This window comes from Pezoporus occidentalis, unplaced genomic scaffold (genome assembly GCF_034315485.1).
Source record: "Pezoporus occidentalis ecotype Australia unplaced genomic scaffold, CSIRO_AGI_Poc_V1 ctg10, whole genome shotgun sequence".
NCBI lineage: Eukaryota > Metazoa > Chordata > Aves > Psittaciformes > Psittacidae > Pezoporus > Pezoporus occidentalis.
The window spans coordinates 460,148-488,014 of record NW_026912779.1 but is presented as its reverse complement, the minus strand read 5'-3'; the positions used below and the strand labels follow the sequence as shown (position 1 = coordinate 488,014).

Genomic DNA, 27,867 nt, shown 5'->3' with positions numbered 1-27,867 from the left:
GGGGCAGTGCTGACACAGAACTGCCCCTTTGTGCTCCCTTCCAGCTGATACCAAACCAGTTGTGTGCTGCTGGAAAGGGGGCTTGAACACTGGCACATTATGGAGCCCCAGTTGCTCTGAGCTGCACCTCTCTGGGGGCTGGTCTTGGCTGCAAAGACAAATACTGGGGGAGAGAATGGGGTCTGTATTGAGGTCTTTATTCTGGGTCTGATGCACAGCTGCTGTTCCAGCTGACAGTTCCTAAGCTCAGGTGCTCCAGACACAGGAACGTAGCTGAGTCTGCAGTTACCAGGAGCTTTGCTTGGGCCAGGATTCGGTGTCTGTCTCCAAAAAGACTTTGTGCTCTGGGGATAGCGATGCCTGAGCAAAAAGCTCCCCTTGGAGTGCACAGGGCATTGCAACTTTGGCTGTCTGGAATCCAGACTGTCTTTCAAATGGAGCGGTTTCCGTTCTCCTTGACTTCCATTGTTCTTGTTCAGAGATCTGTACATTGTCTCAGGTTTACTCAGGAAATTCCATAACCGGGATGCTGCTGCTTTCCCATCTGACCTGTTTCGCAGTAACAACAAAGTGAGCATCCCCGATTCCTACATCTTTTACCAGCTTTTTTTCCTTTTCTTAAAACCCTGGTAGTGCAAACTGCTCTTCAGAGGCAGGGCAGGCGTTGTTGGAGGACTGCCCCAGGGCAGGTTTAGTTTGAAAACCCTCCAAGTGTGAGGAGGAGCGGTGCTTTCTGAGCCTTTTCCTTGCTTTGTGCCTGGAGAGGAAAGAGCAGAGCTTGGGACGTGCCCATAGTAGTGAAGAGGGAGCTTGGGTGAATGGCTGTCATGGTCTGTGAGGTTGGGGAAGCGGCCCCACGTACTGCAGGTCTCTGTGTCCGCGTTCCCGCTCTTCCACTGGGACAAGCTATTTTTAGCTGTAGGATTGGTTTTGTTGTTTGCGGTATCTTACCCCTGGTCTTCCCTCCAGCACTGCAAACAGCTGCTGGACCTGGTGCTCCCCATGGCACTCCTCACTGAGTGAATGTAGAGAAGCAGGGGCATTCTCTGACACACCTGAGATGCTCCCCCAGCTCTTGTGAGCAGCCTGGCAGAGGGTGGGAGATGCCCCTGCGAGCACTGGTTCCTTCCCTGGGGCCTGTGTTGAACTCTCACAGTCTCTGGATTATTTTCTTAGCAATTTAAGCTACACGGCTCTCCCTGTGGATGAGTAAACAGGGAGTTAGTTCCTGTTGGGGCTTATTGAGAACTAACATGCTTATTATGAAATCACCTTTTTAAGCAATCTCAGGACAAATTGGTTTGTTCCTATGCTAAAAAGGGGGGGTTGTCCTTATCCTGCCTGCTGGTTCCTGTGTATTTGTGATGCTCTTCTGCAGTTCCTGGATTCGAGTGCAGCACTGTTCTCTGCAGGGGAAGGTGGTAGCTGGTGAGTGAGCCCCTGCGGGCTCCTGGCTGGCTCTAGGAGCTCCATCAGCTGCTGGCTTTGCCCTCAGAACTGCCCATTTCAGGTGTCCCTGCAAGTGTTACCCCAACAGACCTCTCATATATGCTGTGCTGCTTCTGCCTTTAGCATTAACTTAAACAGAACTATAGAAGGGCTGACCTAAATATTCAGAGTCTGGTAGAGGAATGCAATTGCCACTGTGGCAGGTTGTGGTGTTCCCAGAGTTGTTTGTGTCCTTGTTGTTCACTCAAAGAGAAAACCTGGAGGTAAAAGAGTTCAGTTGCTTTTGAATCGACTGTGGGTGTTCATAGTACTTGCTGCAAAGTAATGCCCCGTGCACTAGACACTGACAGTGTCCACGCACTGGAACAAACAAAAAGGACACACTGAGGATGCGCATAGTTTGAGTAGTGTGTGAGCACTGGATGTCACCATTTTCCTGCTTACAACTTGCAGTCCTGTTTGTGGGCCAGAGGAAATCACAGCTCTTCCTTTGGAGGAGTGAACTGGTACCTGAATAACTCTGGATATGGTCTGGCTGCTTAGCGACACCAGGCACAGGGTTCGTCGGAGAAAATCAAACCACCATAGCAGGAAAAGGCATGTGTAAATGTCATTCATTACATTGCATGCAGGTGTTGACACATCTCACAGGTTCTCATGTCTGCGGTCATGGAGATTAAGCAAAGAACATAAACTTTGATATTTTATTTTTGTAATTCATTCCCTTTAAACCAGTTTCTGATTCACTGAATGCAGAGCGGCTGATCTGCTCACCCGCTTCACCAGCGACGGAAGAAGAAAGATCTGTGCTGTGACGGACTTTGCTGTGTGACCTGAGTGGCCATCACATATTCTGTAGGTGCATGTCATGTCAGGTGCCTGAAAAGACATTGTGTGAACCTCTCCAAATGTGTGCTCCTGAGCTTGCTTGTGGGGCTCTGCCTCTGCTCTGGTGAAAAAGGTGTGTGTGACTGTGCCATGGAAATGAAGCAGAAAGCCTGGTCCCCTCTTTAGAGAAGGCTTCCCAATTTGTCCCTTGGCTTTACCCAAGGAAGTCGTGCCCCCAGGCTCTATAATGCTGTCAGAAATTACTATGAGATTCTAAAGCACGTGTCACAGGAGCTGTGACAATTTATGTGACATGGCATCTGACCGTTCCCTGCGCAGCGCTGCGCTCTGGCTGGGGGGGTCTGTGTCTGTCTGCGGGGAGCAGCGGGTTCCTCTCCAGCAGCCACTGTAACCAGCCCTCACAGAGGGTCTGGGTCTGGGAGCAGCGTGTGGGGCTCTGTGGGCTGAGCACAGGCAGCAGCACTGCCCCTCACGGGGCAGCATCCCGCCGGCACGGTCGATGGCCGCGCGCTTCCCTCCTCACAGCGAGCACCTTCTGCGGGCGGCGATCGATGCCTCTAATCTGCTCCAGCCTGGACCAAGTCATGCGAGGAGAAGCTTTTAGGTGGCATTACACGGCGCTGTGGAGGCGGCTCTTCAGCTGTTATTCATAGTGCTCTTCATGGACTGGCAGAGAAATCCACTTCATCCTGCTTGTGAATGTACCCAGAGCATGTCAGGCTTCAGAGCTTGCATTTCACACGCTGCTGCGTGATGCTGGGACATGGTGGCTTTGAATTTCTGTAGTTTCATGCGTGCATCTGTTCATATGTGTACATGCTGTGTGCATGTTGCTGTGAACCAGCAGCATCACCACTTCCCTGCAGGCTCAGGAGGCAGCGCCAGGTTTGCATGTTCACACTGCAGTTCATTTTTCTGCTGTAACAAGGGGCAGGAATTGTTGTTCTTTTCCATGGCTGGAGGCTGTAGAGATCACTGAGGGCTGCTGAGGAAGTCCCAAGCTAGTTCTGTAGCAGTGTGAACCTGCCGCCCCTCCTGATGGTGATCTCTGCAGCGACTGTGCTCCACAGTGAGGGTAAATGCACCCCAGCAGCTGTACGGGCTTTTATTTGCTAAGTAATGTAATGGGCACTTCCATTGGTTGAGTGACATCGTGAATGTAATGGGGTTTAAATGAAAAGTGAATTCACTGTGTGCTGTGTGTCAGAAACAGGGAAACAAACAAATCCCAAGAAACTCCACTTTGGATTTGTTAGATGGTGTGTATGTGCACTAATTGAAACAAGGTTCCTGCATACACAGCCATGCCTCTTTGCCCTTCCCAAAGTCTGGAAAGTCACGATCTTGCTGAAAGAGGCACAAAGTGCATAAAGTATAAGCAGCGGCTCTGATTGAGACACTTGGCTTCTTTATTCCATTTCTTCATCAGTGATATTTCATTTGTTCATGAATAGTTTAGCAGGAGACTGGGGGGGGGGGGTAATTTAAGTGCTGCTTTGAACTGGGCCCTAGCTCTGAATCCAGCGGGAGTGGTGTGGAAGTGCTCCTGCACCACGGCTGCTCTGAGGGCTGCTGGGAGAAACGTTCCCCCGGCTTCAGTCTGCAGCAGCACAGCGCAGTTGTTCGTATGCTCACAAGCAAAACGCAGGGGGTTTCTCTGCCAGGCTGACCAGCACCACCGCCGCGGTGCAGAGGGAAATGTGTGCGTCCTGAGGCCCATCGCTGGGGGTGTTCATGGGGTGCCCCACGGGGCGCTTACAGCACCCTGGCACTGGGTACGTTTTTACATCAGCTGGGCCCTCAGCTGCTCTGGGGGCACTGCTCACGGTACCTACCCGGTGGTCAAGCTGAGGGTGACCGCAGTGCATACCCAGTACACAGTGGGGTGTAGGGGGTTGTTTACAGCTAACCGGTGAACACACTTTTTGTGGTAAGGTGTGAACTCACGCTCCAGCTCTCTTCTGGTAAGATACACAGAGCTCCAAATGGCTATCGAGGGACGGTTTATGTTTTCTGTTGTACTGGACAAAGAACCACGAACTTAGGTTTAATGAGGGCTCTCCTTTGAGCTTGACAGAAGCAAAACTGATACAGGCGGTTGCTACCAAGTACTTCATTCAATCTCATGGGGTATTTTGGTGGTTTGGGTTGGATTTTGGTGTTTGCTTTTGTCTGTTTCCACTCACACACCAGGCAAATTAAAGGGGTTTGTGTTCTTTGTCTTTTCGAAGTTTTGCTGTTCCACCCCCAATGGCTCGGAACGGATCTGTGTACAGAAAACCCGCTTTATTTTGGAAACGTGGTTCTGAATGCTCACTTGCGCTTTGGGTTTCCTGGGCTCAGGGAACCCCAGCGCGGGGTGGTTGGGAACGGAGCTTAAAGCTCACCCAGTCCCAACCCTGCCGCGGGCAGGCCCCCCTCCCCTGGAGCAGCTTGCTCCGAGCCCGGGTCCCTCCCGGCCTCGCCTGGTTCCGCTCGGCGCCCGCCGCGACCGGGTGCAGAAGCGCCGCAGAGCCGGGGGCCGGGGCCGCTGCTTCCGCCGCGCAGGGACAAAGCGCGGGGCCCGCGGTGCCGAGCAGCAGCGCCGGTGCCGGCCGTCCCCGGGCGCTGGCTTTGTGCTCCCCGCGCCTCATTACCATGCTGGCGGCCGGGCGGGCCGGGCTCACCAGCTGTCCCTGCTGCTCCCGCCGTGGCCCGCGTGGCCGGAGCGCCGCGGCCCAGCGCCGCAGACGGCCCCTTTCCGCTGGGGATGCCCACGTGGCCGCCGGCACTGCATAAAGTAGCAGGGCCCTCGCATGGCATATGGTGTCTGGATTCATACAAGATGCAAAACTATTCTGCCCTAATGCACAATGACTCATAGCATTGCTAATTTTTCCAACAAAAGCCCACTTCCACACCCACACTTTTAACCCCTCAGGCTAAAGAGCCTCTTCTTTAGTTTCAAAGCCTTGGAAATGCAAGGCGGTGGCTTCGGGATCAATATATGAAACCCTATATTTATTTAAAGCATATGCAAGTTCTGACGCTTGTTTTAAATTTCAGCAAAGCCCGGTTTTCAGGTCCCTGTTCTACCACATGGCCAGGTTTTTTGTTCCGAAGCAGGTTCCTTGCCAAATGTTGGCAATCGTTAATTTTTCCGTAGTTAACGTTCTACAAAAAGGAGTCAGCATAGAAAATAGAATTTTTTTTTAATGTAAGAGTGAATCAAAGAATGTAGCGAGTGGATGTGCGGTGCTCGTGGTACAGCAGGAATTACCGAGCCACTTACTGGAAGCGGCTTGCGGTATCTGGCTCTTCCCTCTGCGCTGCCTCTTCGGGGAGAAAAATAATTCGCTTTCCAACTAGAGGGAGCTGCTGGTGCCGCTGCGGCTGGCTCCTACCCCCAGCCCGGCTCCTTTGTGCGCAGCGGGCAGCGCTCGTTCCTCCGTCCTGGCAAGCCAAGGGGAATCACCCCGAGTCGTTCACATGGAAAGGCCGCGGCTTCACTGTGGCGTTGGGGCGATGGTGGCGTTAAACCGCGGAACGCGGGGGGACCGCGCAGCTCCTGAGGAGCGCTCGGCGCAGAGCGAGGGGCTGGGGCTGCCGCCGCGGGACGGCACCAGGAGCACCGGGGAGGGGGGAGCCGAGGGGAGCGGCCCCCGCGGGGCACAGGAACAGAGGGACCTGCCTGCTCCCCTGCCCCTCGCTCCCGTCAGCGCGTGGGGCTCCTGCGGGATGGGCTCCAGAGAGCTGCTGGCCTCGGGAAGCCTTCGCTAGGGGTTGGTGTGAGAGCGCTGGTGGGGCTGCTGACTCCGCTGTGGGGTCTCCACCATGGCCAGACGCTGGGGCTGGCCGCGGTAGCAGCCGTGTCCGTCCAGTGAGGCAGTTCCTGTGCCCCAGGCCCAGCTTCTGCCCCTCCAGGGTTGGTGGGAAGGTGCAGAAGCTGGAGGTGCGCATCGCCCAGCGACCATCAGCACCAGTGTGTCATCACCAGGACCGGTTCACAGCGGGTTTCAAACTCCTCTGCTTTGTCCTTTAAAGAAAACCTGGTCTCAGTGCGCGTTTTCCATGAACCACACACGCTGCAGTCTCTTGCTTCAAAAGTTAAGAAATCGTTTTCTAAACAGGAGAAATGGGTTTAGGTTTAGCTCTGGGTTTTCTTAAACTAAACTCTCTAGTAAAACTGAGCTGAATTAAGTGTTGACCGCGCTGTGAGATCCCGTCACCTCCTGACATCCCACCAACCTGACTGGTTCTGTGTCTCTCATACCCTGCTGTAATGGGTAGCACCATAATCCTACATCATTCTTTAAGGAGGAAAGGTTTTCCCTCCACGCACACTTGAAACACTTCTCAAGCCATCCTGTCACTGGGGACTTTTTTATTGGGTTGGGGACATAGATGTGGAGACAGCAAGAGAGAGGAGCAGGAGGAAGCCCTGCTCCATGGTGGGTTCACTGGCTGGTGTACTCGTGTTTTGTCTTTCCTCAGTATCCTACTTTTGCATGTGTTTCACCGTGAGATTAACTGTCAGGGTTCTAGTGTACAAACAGGAGCAGATGGCTCTTAATGATTTCTTTAATGCTCGCAGCAATCTAGTACATGTACAGCATCTTCTGTTTAAAAATAATAATCTCAGTTTATGTGCTCGTTTTAATACTCTCTGAGTTGGGCCGGGGCTGGTGTCAGTGAGAGCCTGTGACTTCAGCCAGGTTTATTGTACCTGTGCAGGGTTATCCGCCTCGGCCAGGCTCACCTGTGTAACGATATGAATGAGCTTTAAAGCCTTGCCAGTCTGCAGTGCATTGGCTTCCATAAATGAACCTGGCATCCTCCTGCCACCCTTCAGCTGGGCTGCGTGGTGTTCCTCAGCAGTTATGTCACTTGGGTACCTTGGTGTTAGCCCAGTGGGTTTGTTCTCTTGGGTTTGTTCAGTGTTTCACTGCCTCAAAGCCTCGGTACCAGAAATGCAGCATCATGAAAGAGAAGTCATTAAAATTCAGGAAATGGCCTCGAGCTGGCATAGATTCATCTTTCCTCTTGCTCCTGCAGGATCTCACCTCAGCTTGTGCCATCCCAGTGACTTAATTCACTTCCTGGCATTGCAGGTTGGTGTCTGGTTTGAAGGGCTGTGTCGCCAGGCTGACACCTAGGAGGTGATGTAGCTCCAGAGTAAGTGATGAAGGAGCTGATGCTGGTGTTCAGAAACTTCCTATCTCAGAAGTGAGCTCCTCTCCTTATTGTGAATTTCTGTCTCCATCTTACCCCTTCCTCCCCGCATTGCCAGCATGGGAAGTTGAGGGCTCCAAGCCCACCGTTTGCACAGGCAGCTCCAGTGGCAGGAGATGGAAGTGACTGGGATTGGCTTTCTATCCTTAATTTTTGAATGAAACCCTCTGTTACTCACAGGGTTGGAGTTGCAGGGGCAGCAGTTACAGCCCTGTGTGTCAGTGTGAATAACCTCAGCTACACCGTTTTCCATGTAGCCATGCTTTCTGTCTGTACTGCTTCTGCTGTACCTGGTGGTTGACATCTCCATTTCACTGGGAGGGTAAAAAGCAGCATTGGTGTCTTTACTGTCAGCAGCATATTTCATGTGTGACACGGGGATCCCGTTCTCCGGTTGATTCTCCGCTCGCTGCCGTGTTGTGTTGCCGTAGCTCATCCTCAGGGTGCCGCGGTGCCCGGGACACTCTGCGCATGCCTCCAGGACACTGCACCCTCACGTGGGATCTCAGAGCAGCTTTATGGCCATGGCACTAGAGAGGATTCATCCCAGTCCAGAGCAGCTTTCATTCAGGAAGGTTTCCTGCCCAGGCTTCCGCAGGGCCCGCTGGGTTTTGTGCTCCCTGTTTTATGACTTGTTGCCATGATAATTCAGCTCATCTTACAGGTTCCTCTAATTGTGATGGATGCGTAATCATTCATTTTATCGAGGCTCATTAAGGCCTGTGAACCCCTGTCCCAACTTGGAGCAATTAGAGCCCGGGTAGCCAGTCCATCTGCTCCCAGCACTGTTTAATTAATGAACTTTCAGCGTGTGCTGCGCCTCGGAAAAGCCCCGGTATGCCGGAGCTGCTGAATGGGATCCGCGTGCCAGCGTCTCCCTGTTTTAAAATGCCGCAGCAACGTGCAGTTTGGAATCCCGAAAGTCAACACAAAGTACTGGGATCTGGGAGGCAAAGGGGAGAGCTTGTATTTTCAGTTTCCATATTTCCTGTTGGTTGCAATGTCTGTTACACTGGTGGTTACAAATAAAGGGGTCCCATGGACTCCAGTACTCTTCCGGATGCCCCAAACAACAACTTCTGATCTTCCCTTGGATCACTGAAGACATGCTGAGAGCAGTACACAAAATGTTATCTTTTCATTTTTGCATTTACTGGAAGGACATTGGAAATAGGATGCGTGCAGACACCCACTTTCCTCCCCTTCATCTCTCTGTCACATTCAGAGCATCAGGGCTGAGAAACCTCTGTGATTCGAGGTTTTGTTTTGTTTGGTTGATTTTTGTGGTATTCGGTGTAATGAGATTTTAGGGTGGAGTGGGACCCATTGGCACTGCTGGAGTTATCCTAGAGACGATTGTATTCACACCCAGAGCTGTGAGCAGACAGTGGGACAGAGGTTCCTAAACCCTTTGGGTGTTTCTGCTGCTTCTCCTCTGTGTGTTTGGCTGTGCAGTGACACGCTGGGGCAGTGATTTAGGCAGAACGAATGGAACAGTTGCATTTGTTTTAAATGCAAGTAAACTCCTGGTCACTGGTTGGGCAGAGGAGGTGACAGCTCAGAGCACCAGGGGGCTGAAGAAAAACTACCTTGGAAGACGTATATTAACATCTAGTCAGGCAGTTGTGCTGAGCGTCAGTGTCGGGTTGCTGTCCTGCCCGACTCAGGAGCCAGAGAGATGATAGAGAGGAAAAGGCTGCTTTCTCCCGGGTGGATTTGCGTTCATGATCTACTGCTGTTCATTACAGCCCAGTGCCGTAGTCCTGCGGTTGTGCTTTACCTGCCTTGGCCTGGTCTGTGCCTACCTTAAATGCTCAGGACAAGAATGAAGCCTTGCTCGGTGCCTCAGCCCCTTTCAGCACCAGGCAGACCATCTGTCCGGCCCCGGCACGTGCTTCAGCCGGTGCTGTACCCTGCAGGAGCAAACCAGGAGCTGAAACAGACCCTGGGGCTGGGGCTGAGCCAGCGTGGGTGGAAGAGTGACTGCTGCTGCCTCCGCAGTGCTGGTGTTCCTGGAAATGAGCCCCGGGTTTTGTTGTACCTTCAAGGCTGTTCTATAGGGCACGGTGCCTAAAGGTAAGGCACCAGCAAACTTCCCTGTCGTGACAGTTCTGAGCCATGTTAATCTTCTGTCAGGGGTTTCCTCCCACCCCTGTCCTCTTTTGGACCCATTCTAATGTGGCTGCTGAGTGTTTTCATTGCCCTGAAAGAGAGATTTCCAAACCGGCTATGTTCAATTCATTTCCCACTGTTTCCGTATTCTGGTTCATCCTTTCGCAGCCAACCCCACACATCAGCAGGCCATGCAGGTGAATCCAGACACGGTCTGTGGCTCCTTTGTGTCCCTGAAGCACTTTAACTTTCATGTCTGCAAGAAAAACGTGGGTTTCTCTATTCTGGGGGGACGTGCACGTGTTCTGCTCGGGATTGCACCATTTGTGCTCTGTAGCAGGCCTGGGTGATGCTCAGCCTCGGTGCCTCCGCACTCTCTGTTGGCCATGTTCTGCGGTCCAGGGCTGTGGCCTCAGCTCAGTTCTCCTGAGGTGTCATTCCACCGCTGTGACCAGTTGCAACCAAAGGAATTAGGGGGTTTTAGGAACAAATTCATTCAGCATGTGTGTTTAATAAGGCTCGTTTCTAAACCCGTGCCATTCCTTCACAAGCTGATTGGTAGGAGGATGCAGCTCTGTTTAAATGAGGGGAACTCGGGGATGTCTTTTCCTTCAGTCCCTTTTCTGCCCTCCACAAGCATTTGGACTCAGTTTAACACGCTGTCAGCAGCAGGAAATGCACTGGGCTGTCTGGATCAGGCAGTAGCTCCTCTGGGTTTGCTTCTCTGTGCCGACCAGCACAAGTCCTCTGCAATGTGAGAGGACCCTTGTGCAGAAACCTCTGCACTTCCTACAGCAGCAGGAGCCTATGAGTGTAAGGCTGTTGTGTGCATACTTTAGCAATAGTTTCTTTTACACCTATGAGCACTGGACGCATTCCACCTTAGTTACCTGAACAGAAATGCCAGCGAAGTGAATGACACTGAGGCTGTTCTGTGGTGGGCAACTGATCTGCAGTGATAGATGTTTGCATGAAGATGCTAATATTGATATATACACAATATACATCATATTGATATATACATGATGTACATCTTATTGATATATACTGTAAGATTTTAATATTGCCCATATTTACTACTTATTTCTTAAATTGCTTTTTGGTTTTTTTTTTTTTCAAAATTATTTATAGCAGTTTTTCTTTGTGCTGCCTGGAAAATGAGGTTTATGTTCTCTGGGTTTATTAGGAGAGATGAGAAGGATGTCATTCTATCCGTTGTTAAATATTATTGCATGTTAATCCATATTTTAGAAGTTCAAAGGCTGCACGAGCACGTCTTTCTCTGTTCCTTTGCTGTTGGTAAAGATGTCCTCGTATCAAGCATTCACATTTGTGTGAAAAATAGAACCCAGTTCAATCCATGCATAGATTGTCAGAAAGATTAAAGTGTGCATCATGCAATTTCTGTTCTTTCAGAAAGGGGCCTTTGATGTGCTAATGTTCACTTTCTCCCTTTTCATTCCCAAGTGCTGGCCATTGTTTTGAGCTCAGAACAGCCTCTGCTCACTGAGGAGCGCTCCAATACCGGGTAGCCCAACCTTGCCCAAGGTAGCTAACAGAAATATGCAGTAACAGTGGTGGCTGATGCCCTGGGATCAGGTAACCGTGTGCCTGCACAGACGCATACCCCGGCAGAGGCAAAGCCCTATTGAAAACAGATGCTGCAGAAAAGGCAGACACTGAATCTGAAGTGTGCTGCTGTTTCTGCTGTTGTTCCAACTCGTACAGCTTGGGTTTAAAATAGCTCGCGGTGCAGTGAGCACTGTAGTCGGCTAAAATCAGTCTTGCAGACAAGGCTGGGAGTGCCAGAGTTATTCAGCAAGTGAAATTATTTGGATGGCCTCGTCCTGTGTTGCAGCAAACGGATCAAATCCTGCAGGCTGCTTGCAGTGCACGTGGTGGGGGACTGGTGTGGTTGGGACGGCTTTGCACGGGGATGGGCTGCTTGGGGCTACTTTTACTTCTGCCAGAGACACCGTTCCCCTTTTGTTAGCAACTGGGAAGAAATAGTTCATCATGAGGAAGGAGGAGCTATTCCCATATATGTATATGGACGTGTTAGTGTGGAACTGTGCAGGAAGAGACAGAGCAGTTGCCAACTAAGTGGTACAAACCAGTTTGAAAACAGGCTGAGATTTGGTGGTTGAGTTTTGGGAGAGTGAGTTAAATAGCCATAAACTGGCCTCTGGTGAGGGAAGCGTCATCCAGGATGCTCAGAGCTCAGGTGTGCCTGTTTCTCGAGCCGTTGAACACTGTTGCCTCCCAAAAGCTGTAGCTGTATGAGCAGCGAGGTGCCAGTGGAGCAGTGAAGCAGGACACGTTCAGAAATGTTTCTGGTACCGTTTCTTCTTTTGCTTACAATTACATTTGAATCGAAAGGCGGTAGTTGAGGAAGCCGGCAGCTGGACACGTGGTTCATTGAGAAACTGCAGGCTTGGCAACAGCTGGAAAACAACGTGAATAAATAGAACCCTTAGAAGCTGCACTGGCAATGTGTTAGGATGGCAGCGGCGCAGCGCTGCTGCTGGGCAGCCTCTTCCCAGGGCACTGGCTATAGGGATTCTCCTCCAACTCTGATGCTTCATTACAGGGAGATTCATCTCCTGCTCTCCCCTTCCTCTTCTGGATCCCCATGATCTCCTTTTAGGTCTGAAATTACTCAGCACTCAGGGACTTCAAAGAACATCAGAAATTCATCTGAAAGGGCCCGGTCTTCAAGAACTAGTGTTAAAGCTGAGAGAGTGATCTGTTCCAGTGGAAGCCCCCCTTGCTCTGCTCTGCTCTGCTCTGGGGAGCCTCCCTGCAGTCCTGTGTCCAGCTCTGGGGCAGGCTGCACAGCCCTCACCACAGAAACAGAAAATACCTGGCAAGGGTCCTTGTTACCACAAAACCCCAGCCTGGTTTGTGTTGGAAGGGACCTCAAAGCTCCTCCAGCTCCAACCCCTGCCACGGGCAGGGACCCCTTCCACTGGAGCAGCTTGCTCCAAACCCCTGTGTCCAACCTGGCCTTGAACACTGCCAGGGATGGGGCAGCCACAGCTTCTCTGGGCACCCTGTGCCAGCGCCTCAGCACCCTCACAGGGAAGAGCTTCTGCCTAAGAGCTCATCTCAGTCTCCCCTCGGGCAGGTTCAAGCCATTCCCCTTGGCCTGGCCCTACAGGCCCTGATGAAGAGTCCCTCTCCAGCATCCTTGTAGCCCCCTTCAGACCCTGGAAGCTGCTCTGAGGTCTCCACACAGTTTCTCTTCTCCAGGCTGCAGCCCCAACTTTTTCAACCTGTCTTCATATAGGGGTGGTCCAGCCCCTCAGCATGCTCGTGGCCTCCTCTGGACTTGCTCCAAAGCTAGGGTTGTCCTTATGCTGGGGACACCAGAGCTGCACACCACTGATTAAGCCCCACAAAGCTCTTGTGGTCTCATGGTTCACAAATCAGACCTGGGAAGGTGGTTTTCAATGTGTTGTGTCCATTACCTGGAGTCCTGTGCCCATGAGAGCCCTGCTCTGTCCAGGTCTGCTCTGCCTTGGAATATCTACAACCGTTAAGAGTAAGCCAGATGGGAATCTTAAACCTCCCCCTCTCTTTCCACATTTATTTTCTTTATTTAAAGCCAGACATCCCCACTGATTCCTCGGCACCTTCACCTGACCGATCCTTCCCTCCTGCCCTCTAGAGCAGAGCAATTTCCCAGCCTGTATCACTGCAGCAACAAGTACATTTAGTGCTGAGCATCTTGCAAATGGTGTCACTCATGTTACCCATCCATGATTGTAATGAATGTAAATTGTCAGGTGTAATAGAGCTGAAACTGAGCCGTTCAGTGGTAGTTCCAGGAATGATGAAAAGATCTGTAATAAACTAGAGGGGGCAGAGTTATTTTGTGTGATTATTGTCCCGGTTGGAGCCGCCTGGTCCTTGCACTCTCACCAAACCGACGGTGATGGTTTTATTAACCTTTAGTAGGTGACAAAATCTGATTATAAATTCACCTGAAAAGATGTTCCCTTACCCAAACCCCAAACGCAGGCTTTTACCAGAAGCTCTGTAGATGGGTATAATCTCATCTGATGGATGTGTCTGCAGTGGCCAGCCCACCTCCCTGCCCCTGGAGCTCTCTGTGGAGGTGCACCATCGGGCTCCCACTGTTTAACACAGGAGGATTTTGTAGGTGGTTTGTCCATCATCTCACCTGCCTGTTCTCACCAGCACCGTCTGGCTGCCTGGTGAGCTGGGAAGTGATGTGGCTGCTGTGGGCAGGGTGCTGGACATCAGTCGAGGCAAGGGCTGTGTCGCTGCAGGGGGTGCTGTGTCTCAGGACCACGATCCGCAGTGCAGGCATTGCCCAGGTGAGGGAATTGCGATGCTGCCTTAGGGAAAAGGCCGGTTTGCAGGGGAAGGTGCTGTGCTGCAGAAAGGTGCCCTGGATGGAGGCTCCAAAGCCATCCCCTCGTGCCGGGGGAGCCGGGGGGTGGCACAGCACTGAAGCGGCCTCAGCACCTCCAGGGACCCCTCTGCCCCGTGAGGGCTGGTGTGCTCTGCCCCAGAGACCTGCTGGCGCTCAGCCACGTTCCTCCCTGCTTACAGCAATGGTCCCTGCTTCGTGCTGCCTGTTGTCTGGAAGCTGTCAGCCATTATCCCCCTTCCGCTTCCCAGGTGTCCAGGTTCCTGAGGTGGATGTGCAGGGAAGCACTGTGATAATTCCTGCTTGCTCTCCCCGATCATTTAAATGTGATGGCGAGATGCAAGTGGGCTTTTGATTTACTATCGCAAAGTTATCTGGCAAGTTACTTGTCTTACAAGTGTGATGAGCAGTTCCCAAGAGTCCTGAGTTATGAATCAGTCATTACCTCCCTCTTTTGCCTTTGGCTGTTTGATTTTCAAAGCTGGGAACAACTTTGGTTGTTGCAGGCACGTTCAGGTTTTGAATGGCTCTGAGTTTGCTGTTATCCTGGGAGATCCCTACCTGTATTTTCACTCTGATACTGCTGTGATGGAGCTTGAGAACATGGGCTCTGAGGGCAAGCAGTGGCCTGCACCCCTCCTTAAGGTGCTCTGTGTAGCAGTGGGCTGAGAGCAGTGTTTGAGGGTTTTAAGAGGCAGGGTGCCAGTTCAGTGACACTGGACTTTAGGTGAACATGCTTGCGCCTGGAGAATGCATGGCAGTGAGTGCAGTCATGTTAAAACACACTGGCAGGGTGTACAGGCACCAGTGGTTAGACACACACGAGCACGTAAGTCCGTATGTGTCTATTTGTGTGTTTGCGTGTTTTCATGTGTGCGATGCCCCCAGGATAAGAACACACAACTTTTATAAGCCTCTTTCTTAGCCTTTCATGGGCTCTCGTTTTTCATTATAAGATTTTAGGCTGTCGGTGACTACCAGCAGCATTTGCCATCAGCTGAGAGCACTGATAACAGGCTCCCGGCCCTTGCAGCTGGTCTGTGCCTTCCCTAAAGGCTGGGTAAAGGACAGGGAGGTTGGCTCTGGTGGAGCCCCCCCCCCCAGGACCAGCTCCCTGCATCCCTGGTGAGAGGTGCAGGGCACAGGCTGTGCTCACTGCGGAGCATCTGCGCAGGGAGCTCCCCGGCTCGGATATGGAGGTTCCCTCTGAGCTCCACATGGAATCCCATCCTGGGAGGCAGTGCGGATCCTGGCTGGGGCCAGCTGGCCCCCAACGATCTAGATGAGCTTTAAGGTCCCTTCCAACCCAGAGCGGACTGTGATTCTGTAAGATAACTCACCCCACTGCCCTCAGGAGAGAGGATCTCTGCTCTGCAGCACTGGGAAGGCGACTTTCAATAGAGCTGAGCAGCTTCCATCCCTTTTGGGGATCTCTCAGGATTGGACAGGGATCTACACGGATACTTGTAGAGAAAATTTACACTTGGGGAACCGTGGCCCGCTAGTTTGCTGGCCAAAAACTTGTGTAACTGAAGTCACAATGGTTCTTGTGATACAGAGCGCTTTCAGAAATAGCATCTTGGTGGTTACATCTTCATGTGCCCTGCGGAATGATTTCCCAGTCGGGCTGCTGCTGCACGAGCGGATAATAGGCAATTATGTCATCATTGTAATCAATTGAAGTATTTTAATCAAAGCCTTATCAGCGTGATGGAGCATGGAGTACAGCTGCTCACGGACCTCGGGCATGCAGAGGGACGAGTGCACAATGCAGAATGTGCAGCGCACGTGTGTGTGTGGTGCTTGCACCGCTCTGGTGTTGCGTTTCTGCTGGGTTAGGGATGATCTCAGTGAGAACAGAACTAAGGAGGGAGCTGAGCTGCACTTCTAAGTGGCTGTTCAGCAGAGCAGGTACCTGCACAAGCAGGAGGTCCTGCTAGGAGATAACCACAGGTGCTCCACATTAGAACAAAAAATCCTCAAGTAGGCATAAACACATGCTGGTGGAAGTGCAGGACCGTCCAGCATCAGGAATCAGGGAATGGTTAGAAGGGACCTTAAAAATCAGCCAGTTCCAACCCCTGTTCCTTCAGGCTGCTATGGAATAGTTGGGCTGTAATGGAACAATGTGCCTGCTCCCGGGCTTCCCACGAGGAGGAGGAGTTGTTGATCAAGATGAAAGCTGGTTTTATGCCTTCTTCCTAATAAACGCAGCATTCCTCTCCCAGCACGTGGCAGGACTGAGGTGCCAGGCTGTGCTCCCAGCCCACCCTGGGCACTGCGCACTGCAGGCGTGAGCGGAGCTTCCAGCCCTGGGCACTCCCCTAGGATTCTGCTCTTAGGTTGCTGATTGCCACGGAGACGGTTTGAACGCACGTGAAATGTGGGTTTGTTGTTGTTTAGTTTCACTTTCCTCTCTGAAGCAACTCCTGGCGACCCTCTCTGAGGAAGCCAGTGTGCTGCGTGTTGGGAAGCGCTGCAGCAGCAGCCGTGTGCCCTGCAGCATTAGCCCTGCCGTGTGCCCTGCAGCATTAGCCCTGCCGTGTGCCCTGCAGCAGCAGCCGTGTGCCCTGCAGCATTAGCCCTGCCGTGTGCCCTGCAGCAGCCCTGCCGTGTGCCCCGCAGCAGCACTGCAGCAGTCACAGGTGATGTGTTGCTGTGTTCTGCAGTAGCTGCAGCCCCATCATCCCATGCACAGGGGGAGATTGCAGAGCTCCAGACTTGGTGCCAAGGTGCTGGCCAAATGCTCCACAACAGAGAATCCACTTGAAACCTCCCCAGGCCATGGGCTTCAGTGAGTCCCATCTCATGTACACCGAGGGTGCTGGGGCCCAGCCACCCCCTGGCACTGGGAGTGCCCCCAGTGTTCCCAGTGCAGCAGTCAGCGGGCTGCCTGCTGTGCGGCTCTGCACGGAGGGGCGGCAGGGCAGTGAGTTGTGCAGTGGAGGGGATGAGCTCTTGGGTTTGGCAGCAGGGGATCATCTGCTGTGGGTACAGAGGAGGAGCTGGCACCGGCCGAGGCTGAGCACGGAGCCCTGCCTCCAGACAGATGGTCTTCATGGTGCTCAACCCAGCCGTTGGGTTGAGCTGGACGTAGCAGACTCAGCCTCATGCAGAACGTGTCTCAAGTATGGCATTGACCAGTGCAAGACAGGCATCGCCCTGGAAGGTTTTCATCTGAGATGCTTTGGTTTAAAACAAGCCCATAAATGTGCAGTTGTTGACAGGAATGGTTTGATTGCACCTGCCTGGTGAGGGATATACGTTACTGAAATTCCCCCAAAAGTTTCCAGTTAAATTTATGCACGATGACAGTCACTAGACCATAAATGATGGCAAGCCCTGTCAAGCAGATTGGGTTTCACACTCGGATTGCCTGCCATGTCTGAAAAGCACAGCAGCTCAGTCTTGTGCAGAGCTTAAGGAGGCCAATTAGGTGCATCAAGGTCATCTACCATTTATGTTAGATCAATTTTATGGTCCCTGCTTTACTCAACTTTGGTAAGTCCCAAACACTTATGTCCTTGTTTGTCTTCAAAACCCTATCATGGTGTCAGGAACAAACCTGTTTGTGGAACCGTCTTGGGTTCTTATGGTACATATTAGGAGCAGACTGAAATATGTGTAATGGTCAGAAATGACTGAGCAGTTCTTTGGTATTGCAGTCTTGACAGGGCAGTCAGTAAAACAGAGTCCACCACAGCTCCAGTGAGGCTGGAAAGCTCTGGCTTGCACCTGGGAAATAATAAGTTTGAGGATTTTCTTTCTTTCTTCCAGTCTCCCTGGTTGGGTGGAAGAGGGAATTGGCATGTGGACATGGAGACAGCCTTGATGTCTGATGAGCTGGAAAGAGCTGTCGACCTCTATACTTCCAGCTTCTCCACTGGCCAGCCGCCCTGAAAGCCCTTCTCAGGGTAGGATACACATCACAGATGGGAATTACAATAGGTTGGTGCCAGTAGCCCGCATTAGCTTCCTTGGCAGTCCCCCTGGAGCTGGAGGAACAGTCGTTTCAGTGTGTGCTCTCCATGGACCCAAGCCGTTGGGTCCCAGTCCCGGGGCAGGAGCCCCTTGGCATTGGCACACGATGAACAAGGAGCCATGGGGAGCAGCCGGTCACACCTCCCTCCGCCTGTTCACGAACCACAGATACTTTTGTCTCTGTTTGCATGAGCAGAGCGCTGTGTCAACAAGATACGCAGTGGTTTCCAGAGAGGGGAGAGCGTACACAAATGCTGCCAAGATGGTTTGGTTTGCTAAAAGCACTGTGGGGAAGGATGGGTGATGTGTAGCTGATGTTTTTGCTGAAGGTCAGCGCAGAGTTAAGGTTAATAACCAAAAGTTCTGAATTTTCAGGATCATCTTCCCTCGTCCCCCATTTCCAAATGTAGTTATTTATGGTTCAGTGTTGTGTTCTGTGTATATGCAGAGAGGGAAACGTTGGACAGATCTTGACTCCAGGGTGGCTCAGTTCACCTGCAGAACCCCGATGAGGAGGACCTTGAAGGCTTTTCAAAGTCTCTGCATTTTAAACTGTGGGTCTGAAACTGGCTCTGTGTTGTTGTAGAGGTTAGATGTGGAAGTGATGCTTGTAAGTCAGAGCCACACACTGCCTGGTGCTTTGCCAAAAAGTTCTACTTTCTGTCTTCTTCTGATCCTCCATCTGGAAGGAGGATGCACACAGACTTGGTCTTAAAGGTCTTTTCCAACCTAGCTGATTCTATGTGTTTCCCCACAGAACAGTAAGAAGATGCAGTTTAACATTTGAACACACGTAAGTCAGTAAAATCTCACCACTGTTCCTAAGGACAGTGGCACAGCAGATGTACAAGGGCTGCAGTTTGACAGGTCACATCTCGCCCTAGTGACTGGAGGAACGTGCTCTGATGTGGGCATAAACATGAAGCTTTTTCAGGCTGCAAGTGATAAATGGTGGTCTGGGACCACTCCTGTGAGAACAGTGTTGAAATGCCAGGTCTTCTCCGCCCCCATCCATCTTATTCTCTGGGTATGTGTTTGTTCTCTCAGATCCTCAAAGCACGTCACTTGGGACTCCCAGGTGTCTGGCAGGTGATGAAGGTGATGGTGGCAGAAGACTCTGACATGAACACAAGTGAGCAGCGAAGCAGTGGGTTTGTTTGCAGACAAGCAGCTCAACTCAAACAAGTGACAAAGGTTTTGTGTGAGAGATGAGGTGGTACTTGTGATGCCACGCTGTTTCTTTACCTGTCCATACAGGCTGGGAGGGTACTTCGCAGCCCGTTTGTCATGTTCCTAATGCCTCTATTAGAATTCCTAAACTTTGGTAAAACTTCAGTTTGGGTTGTTTTTTTTTTAGTGAATCCAAACTGTTTACCCTAATCCATGTACGTATTAAGACAGAGACAGCAGAGTTTAGTTTCATTTCCCGCAGTGACTTGAAGCTTTCTAGATCAGGCTGTGGTGTTCCTGGCAGTTGTGCTCTGGGGAGCCTGGGACAGACATGAGGGCTGTGGTGTGCCCAGCTGAGGAAGGTGATGGTCAAGGGGCTGCCCGGGTTGGACACAGGGGCTTGGAGCAAGCGGCTCCAGTGGAAGGGGTCCCTGCCCGTGGCGGGGGTTGGAGCTGGAGGAGCTTTGAGGTCCCTTCAACCCAACCCAGTCTGGGGTTCTGTGGCTCTAGGAATGGGCTCTTCCTCCGCAGCCGCTGGAGCCTGGCTTCAGCTCCGCTCCCTGCTGTTTGCTGCCGCTGCCCAGCGCTTTGGCTGGGTTTCTCCTGCCCCTTTGTGTGCCCGGGGGCATCCTCCCGCTCGTGGCACGGCTCCCCGCGGGTCCGAAGCCGCCCTCGTCGCCACTCCCGGGAGCGGAGCTGCTCTGTGGCAGCCGCCGCCCCGCGCAGTGCCCGTGCGGGGCCTCCTTGGGCAGCGCCGCGGGCTCAGGTGGCCGCGGCCGCCGAGCGCTCCCAGCTCCCGCTGCGCCCGCGGCCGTGCCCTGCGCTACCGGAGCCCCCGGAGCGCGGCCCCGCGCTCACCCGTCCCCGCTGCCTGCCCCGGCTCTGCCGGCCCCGGGCGCGCATCCGTCTGCGGGCTCCGGCGGGAAGCGGCCGGGGCGATTCCTCCCGGCCGGAGCCTCCTGTGCTCGCCTCAGAGCGGGGCTCCGCGTCCTCCCTTCCTCGCCCTTCGCCACCGCCCGGGCGGCAGGAGCGTGCGTGCGGCCCTGCCTGTGCGCCCTGCGCAGAGCCCGGGCCCTGCTCCGCCGCACCGGGACGCTGCTTTACTCCGGGGGCTTTTTATATCAGTGTTTCAGAGGGGGTTGTTAGTGCGGTGGAAGTCACAAATGGCGCTTCACTATGAATTAGTAATGCTTTTCACTCGTGAGCCCTCACCTGCATCGTGCTGTCGCTGTGTTATTCTCGCCACTCCTAATTTCCACGTTTCACTCGGCCTTTGCTCCCGCTGGCCGCGTTAGAACGCGCTTCCAGTCACACGGACACAATAATGAGGGTCTGAAACTTTTGTTTTACACGAGGGAACAGAGAATGAGATGTCAGAGTGGCTCCTGCGAGCGGTAATGCAGAAAGTCATATGCGAGGTGCTGCAGCCCCTTGTAGGTTTGTTTCAGGCGTTATCCTGTTATTGGAAGCGTCTGATTCACCTTCTGAGAAAACAGAAGCTGCACACAAAGGGAGAGATTTGCTTTCTCCGCTGTGAAAAGCTGCCGCAAGCAGGGGTCCTATTAAGACAGCTGGAAAGTTGCTTCAGCTTGTTACGCTTGTAAGTTTTATTGGTGACTGGTTTTTGATTACACATTTGAATGCTGTGTGTTCCAGGTTGCCGAGTTTTAATTAAAAGGCAATAGTCTTGATGTTAGATCGCTTTGTTGCCTGCATTATGCAGACTATAATGCATGCGAGTGCTGGGGTGAGTTCTTCCAATGTGCATGGCTTATTTAGGATACAGAAGGTTGCACCTTCCAGCACCTGCCTACAGACAAACCACACGCTTTCAGGGGCTGGGTTTATTACAGCTAATTTCTTTTAAGAACTACAGTGATCAAATAAATGGGGTTGGAAATAAGGGGGGGGGGGGGTGTTCCCCCTCTGTCCTGCAGCTTGCTTCTCCAATCCAGTATTTTTTTCTAGCCTGGCAGGGTGGCTGTGGTGGGAATGCTGTGTACTGGAAACTCCGTAGTGCTGCGGCTTGTCTGTAAAGGTGGGGTTTGGTGTAAACAAGCCTGCAGTCCTGGGGCTTGCTTCTGCCCACAGTAGCTGCAGCAGTCCCTCAGATCTACCGAGTCACCACTTTGCGTTCATGGAGCTAAAAGGTTCTACCCTTAGTTTCAAGCCATTGTGTTGAGAACTGTTAAGCAGCAGCGGTCAGGTTTGGTCCTCTCTTTGCCATGGCTGTGTACAGCCTGGTTAGTGTGGCTGTTGATGTGAAGTGCTGGTGTTGGTGGACTCTGTAACAGCATTTAACCCTACACACATTTCCTTAACGTGGTCGTTGCAGTTACGAGGAACGAGCTCTATATCTCGAAGCAATAATCCAGAACCATAAAGAAGTAATGACATTTGAGGATTTTGCCGCTCAGGTCTTTTCTCCCTCTCCCAGCTACTCCCTCGGTGGAACTGGTGAGTCTCTGCACGTTATTCTTCTCTTTCGCACTAAGAAGCACTTGAGCAGCAGATGTACACCTGTTTTTTGTAGATAAATGCTTGCAAATCTAAGACGACCATTCTTCCCCTGAATCAACTAATGAATATCAAAAGGAATGATGACATTCATTTTAATTTGTTTTGCATCAGAGCTATTCACTCTGCTCCTTTCTTCAGCTATCCTGTTAACCCCCGAATCTAGCAAGGTTAATGAACTTTCTCTCAGTAATGTGCTCTGGTCCATTCAGGAGGGTGGGTTTCTTGCTGAGCTGGGAATATGTTGTTCAAAAGCTATGCCTGAATCGGTGCTTACTTATCGAGAAAGAGTTCCTCGCAGTAGAAGCCGTTGCTACTAATGCTAAATGGGGATTATGCTGCCGAGATACCAGGGTCAGGGATTAATGCACAAGAAATGTAAGAGCGGTGCTCTGCACGGAAACCACAGCAGCCAGCAGTATGCTAACAGATCCCTTCAATATACATGGTCAGGCTGCCTTCCCACACCTGGCCTGGAGCCTGCTTGGGTTGGGTTAATGTGTGCAAGGACGCACATACGTGTATATGTGTGTGTATATATGTATGTACATACACACACATGAATGCTGATCAGCACTCATCAGCCTTGCTGAAAGATGGAGATGTAATGCTGAGCTCTGTGAGCTTGGATGCTAGTGAGCAGCCAGTAAGACACAAACTGCTGCTTTGCTGTGTTAATTGGGTTTAAATAAACGCCTCCTGAAAGGCAGCTTTCACTCTGAAATGCAGATTTCCAGTGCCCCCAAGATGTGTTTCTCCAGCCTCCAAAAAGTGCACGGTCCCCGTGTGCTGGACTCCCTAACAAAGATTCCTTAATCCCTTTTTTACACTCAGAGGGGAAACTGGCACTTTCTCATTACTCCCTGCTCCTCTTTCGGATTGTTTAATAGATTATTTCAAACCTGTCTAAATGTTGCAGGACATCTGCTCTATTTCTCTTTAGCCTGACTTGTTAGCAAATATCTCCCATCTAAACTGAAAAATTGAAGGAAGAAATTAAATTTACCAAAATAAATCACTTACAAATAAAATCAGGCGTGCACCATTGTTTAACGTTACTGGCTCCGGTCCTGGAGCTCCCGGAGCTTTGTTGGGAGATAAGAGAAGGCTGCAGGGCCGGCGCTGGTGGCCAGCAGCAGCAGGCAGCAGGCAGTGGAGATAAGCAAGCTGGCAGGAGGAGAGGGGAGCTGGGCCATTAACATAATCGCGCCTCCGCTTCCTGGAGAGGCGTCAAGAAACACAGCGATGGCCTCTATTGATCTCTGCTGAACTGGAATACTAAACAACATTAGAAAAGCTTATAACTTAAAGCTTTGATTAATGTTTTCTACATTAAAAAGTAGAACAGCTGTGAATTAAATTCTTTTATACACTCTGCCAGAAGTCTGAGACAAAAAAAAATGATGGGTTTCAATAGACGTGGAGCCTGCGTGCCAGTGTTGTTCGCTCTGTGAATCACTATCTGTTGACGCATCAGCAAATCAAAGTGCAGCTCTATGGGTGTATTTTAACTGCTTTGCTCTGTGCATAATTGCATTTCGCTTTCACATTCTTCTTGCAGCACACAGTGATCGTATTAGCTACGAATTCAGGTTGACAAGCAAGGACACAGTCATTTGGTAATGCCAGAGTCATACTTTCTGAAGTCTCTGATACGTTTTCCATGCCAAAGCTATTTAAGATGTTTCCTAATACGTACTTTAGTTTGCCAGAGCACTGTTAAACCAGTAGTACCTGAATGTGGGTTTGTGATTTCAGGATTTTATTTGTTTTTAAGAGTAAACCCTGCCACAGTCAGGTCCTGTTTTTTGGACTTCCAAACATCAGAATTTCTGTCACAAAAAACTGGAGGCTAGTCCTGATTTCTGTCATCAAACTTCAGAGACTTTCCTCACCTTACCCAGTGATTTACTTGCATCTGTAGTGGGATGTTCCCGTGTGCCAGGTCGGGGGTTACCATTAGGATGTTTTTTCCATCACTTGCCCAAGGAGCAAAGAGGCTGAATGCAAACTGCAAAGCTCAGGCCGAGGCAAGTTCCCCTCCCACAACCTTGTGTGGAGCTATGCACAGATCCCGAGCATCCCTCAGCATTTTCCCACCTTTGCTGTGGCATAGATTGGGGGGGTGCTGCCAGCAGCATCCAGAAATAAAGAACGCACCAGCTCAAGTGCAGCTGGACCAGGTTTGCAGCATCTCTTCATCCCTGCTGGGGATTAGGAATAGGAAGGATGTAAAACTCTTCTGGAGCCGCTGTCAGCGTGGGCGCAGTTGGGGCAAGCAGGACGGTCTCAGCCATGAGCAGCACTGCTCTGTGTTCTCCAGCACACAGCCCGTCCCTCTGTGCCACAGGCATTTAGACCTCCTCCAGGCTTAGGCTCACCTGCCCTGTGCCTGCAGAACGGGCTGTCTGTTGCTTGAGGATCAGGGGTGGTGTTTCTGTCCATGTGAGAGGGGAATTTCTGTTCTGAAATGGAAAAAATGAATCACAGAGCAGTGAATGAGTGGAGCTGACACAGGTCTGTGTTTCCCCTTCTTCAGTAACAGGGAGCTGCCCAGCTTAAACTTTACAGGTAAAATTCAGATGAATTTTCCTCTGATCTTAATACCAGTTAATTGGAATCCTGTCATCGCTGCGTATACACGTGCGCAAGAGAAAGGGGCAGTGAGTAAGTGAGCTTTTTATTAAACTGAAGTTTGGTTTTAGCAGTCAACACGGTACAAGAAGCAAATCAGATTTGTGAAATGAATCACGTATCTGGCTGTTAATGACACACATTACTGGGGTGTTATTAACTGTCATCTATTTATTTGAACTCGATGCTTTTATGTTTTCTGATGGTGCCCCAGGGATGCTGCCCCTGGACTCAGCTGGGATGGGGCTTTCTTACAAGGATGCCCTGGCTGTCCCCTTCCACACATGGCCTCGCAGGTGCACGAAAATCATCCAGTTGAGACCCTCTCTTGCTGTTTTCAGAAGCAGAGCCTGAAACTCCCCTCATGTAGCACAGAGAGCTCCATGTATCTCAAAGGCTGGAAGTGCCTCCTGGTAGGCAGAATGGGCATCCCTGAGCTCATTGAGGGGATGTGCAGATTAGGAACAAAAGATGAGAATTCAGGCCTTTGTTGTTAAACTGGTACATTACATGCTGTATTTTAATTAGGCTGGGTCTGAGAGTCAGCCCAGGAAATCCTCAGTAATCCAGCACTCGTGAATTGCTCTTATCCTTTCCCTCCGCAGATTTCTCTCGGGTTCGGGGATGGGGTTTAAGCTGCTATCTTTTCCTGCTCTTGCTCCCTCAGCTGAAAAGAAAAGCAGTTATTCACCAAAATGCTTGTGTGTTCCTGAAGAAACGCCATCAAACTGAAACAGGCACAAACAGATACAAAAGCATTCCAACTTTAATTACCTCTGGGACTAAAGAGCGCTTGTTGGTTTGTCGTTTGGGGTTTTCTTTTTCACTTGAGATCAGCAGCCAGAATGGTGTTAGCCCTTAGGAAATGGAAGCGGTCAGGTGTGCCAGGAAGAGAAAGAGGGCTTTAGGCTCACAGGGGCAGATTTCTGCTCTGGAGACATCCCCCAGCTCTGCTTGTCAGCAGCGTGGACTTGCAGTTGGTGCTCAAAGGGTTAACTGGAGCGGGCACACTTGACTGCTGAGAGGACTGATCTAATCACTGCCATATCCAAGTGCATCTGTTCACCATGAGGTCATCCTTGTGCATGCTAATGATTTGGAAAATAAAGCATAATGCTCGACGTTATCAGGAGGGATAGAGTGTGCATCTTGGCTAACAGCTATTGTGGAATGAAGCACAGCAGAAGCATCCCAGGGTCTTGCTTTCCATTTCCGTGGTTTAAAGCACCGTTTTCAGTGGAGCGTCAGGAAAACTGTGCTGGAAAAGTCTGCCATGTGCTATCTGTTGATAAATGGATTCTTTAATGAATGTTAGGGCATTGCCCAGGAGCAACACTTGAGTTGAGGAACTGTGGAGGCTTCCAGCGTTCTTGGTTTGACGCCTGCCTCTGATTTACATAAGCCCGGGAGGCTGCAGCCTTTCTCTTGGAAAGGTGACACACGCTCTGCCTTTGTCTCGGGACCTCCACACGCTTACATTCCTTGTAGAAAATCCTTGAGTGTCCCACAAGCGAGATGGGCTTTCTTTTAAGACACTTTTTGCTGGATGCCCAGCTGCATCTTTCCCACTTCAGAGAAAAAAGGAGTGTTTCAAATGGCCATGTCATTTTAAAGTCTGCTCTTTGACAGAAGAAACACCAACCCTGTTGTCTTAAACAGACTTGTGTTCTTTCTAATGCTGATACAGCAATGCGCCTCCTTGGGTTAGCTTGGTTTTTCTGGGGTTTGTTTTACTTTGTGCATTTCCTTGCAAAGCTGTAGGTGTTTGGCCAGGTCTGGGTGCGACAGTAAAAGTCTCTCCAGGTTCTGTGTAATATTTCAGTGTATTTTTAAGGGAACCAGAAGGGGCTGAACATTAAAACCCACAGGTCTGAAATGAGCCACGGTGCCGTGGTGCTGGAGCATGCACAGCACACCCGAGGGAGGGCTGGATCAACGTGACTCTGCGGCCTGGAATGGAAAGACGAGTTTCTGGTGACTGGGACATGGGGAATCCCAGATGCTGCTGGCAGGAGAGGCCGTGCTGACCCTGCCCCACAGTCGTCATGGCTGGGATGCTGCTGTGGAGCTGCACACAGTGCTTGGACACGGGCTTGGACCTCAAAGCTGAATCTGGCCTTTTCCAGTACAGGCGCTGCCCTGGAGCATGGAGGGAGCACAAGGAGTCCAGCCATCAGCACGAGCTCATTTCCAGGTCCGAATGAGGAGGGGCATGTGCAGTGCAGGTGCCAGATGACTGCAGAGGTTGTCCAGGCCCTAAACAAAGAGGAGAAGCTGGGGGAGGTGGAGCAGAGAACTGAGAAACTGGGAAAGCACGAGGATCGATCCTTGTGTTGACACACGGATGCTGCCAACAGAGTCACAGTTTAGCTGCACGATGAAGCGGTGCCCGGGTGGAAGCGCACCCTCCTGCTGCAGGAGCACTTGTTACAGCCGCAGGGACAACTCTGGAAGCCAAAAGTTCTTCCTCTTTTGGACTCAGGCAGCAAGTGAAGCCCTTTCCCAGGCTGTGGGGTCTTCCCTAATTCGTCAGTCAGTCGTGCATTTAGCAGTCTGAAGGGTTCAAGCACTGTATGAGGGAACAAAAGGAGCTCCTTCATCCTCAGTGCTCCGTGGGATCTGCCCTCAGACCCTTTGGGTTCAGTTGTGCATGTTGACAGTGTGATAGTTTATATTTTTACATGAAAGAGAAATACCTTCTCAGTCAGTCAAACTCTGATTGTCCCTGTAGGGGTTGGAACTGGTCTGTTACTGACCAGGGCAAAGTCACGGTGAATACCAGGAGTCACGGAGTGGCATCAGCTCTACCCCCAAGCCCCAGTGATTGAAGGCTGAAGCAGGGCACTGCGGGAGGACCAGGCCTGGTTCAGGTGGTGACCCCGTGCAGGACGGTCAGGAAGCTGCTGTTCCTCTGCACTCCCTGCTGCGGGATCTCCCCTCTGCCCGCCTCCTGTGAGGACACAGAGCACGGCGCAGCGCTGGGGCTGCTGCTCCCTCGGGGTCTGCAGTGGGATGAGCGCAGCCCCAGGCCCAGCCTGTGCTCCTGCTGCTTCCCGGTCCAGTGACCGGCTCCAAGCAGCTCTGCAGCCGTGACCCACGGCAGAGCCCATGGCCAGGGCAGGATTCCTGCTGGCCGTAAGCACGGGATGGGGAAATACTGGTGTGACCTGACGGGCCCTGTGCTGCGGTGGCAGCAGATACGCGTCAGCCCTGCAGCCACAGAGGAGAGCTCTGGTGCTCTGGTGCAGTGCCAGTGGAGTGCAGGAGCAGTGCCAGTGACATGCCAGTGCAGTGCTGGTGCAGTACCAGTGTAGTGCTGGTGCAGTGCCAATGCAGTGCCGCCCTACTGCCAGTGCAGTGTCAGCGTAGTGCCGGTGTAGTGCTGGTGTACTGCCAGTGCCACATCAGTGCAGTGTTGGTGTAGTGCTGGTGTGGTGCTAGTGATGTGCTGGTGCAGTGCCAGTGCCATGCTGGTACAGTGTTGCTGCTGCAGACTGCAGTGCCAGAAGGAGGCTTTGGCCAGGGTCAAGTCAGAGCAGCTCCGG

The 27,867-nt window shown here is 51.7% G+C and overlaps 1 protein-coding gene across 3 annotated transcripts in view; it reads left to right on the top strand.

The window, feature by feature from the left end:
- The window catches only part of RALGAPA2 (Ral GTPase activating protein catalytic subunit alpha 2), a 115,707-nt gene that overhangs the window by 83,151 nt on the left and 4,689 nt on the right, over positions 1-27,867 (top strand). For all 3 annotated transcript variants that reach the window (XM_062608072.1, XM_062608082.1, XM_062608094.1), the window contains one exon: positions 21,507-21,628. In XM_062608072.1, coding sequence (XP_062464056.1) covers positions 21,507-21,628 — 122 coding nt within the window. The remainder of the gene's footprint in view (positions 1-21,506; positions 21,629-27,867) is intronic.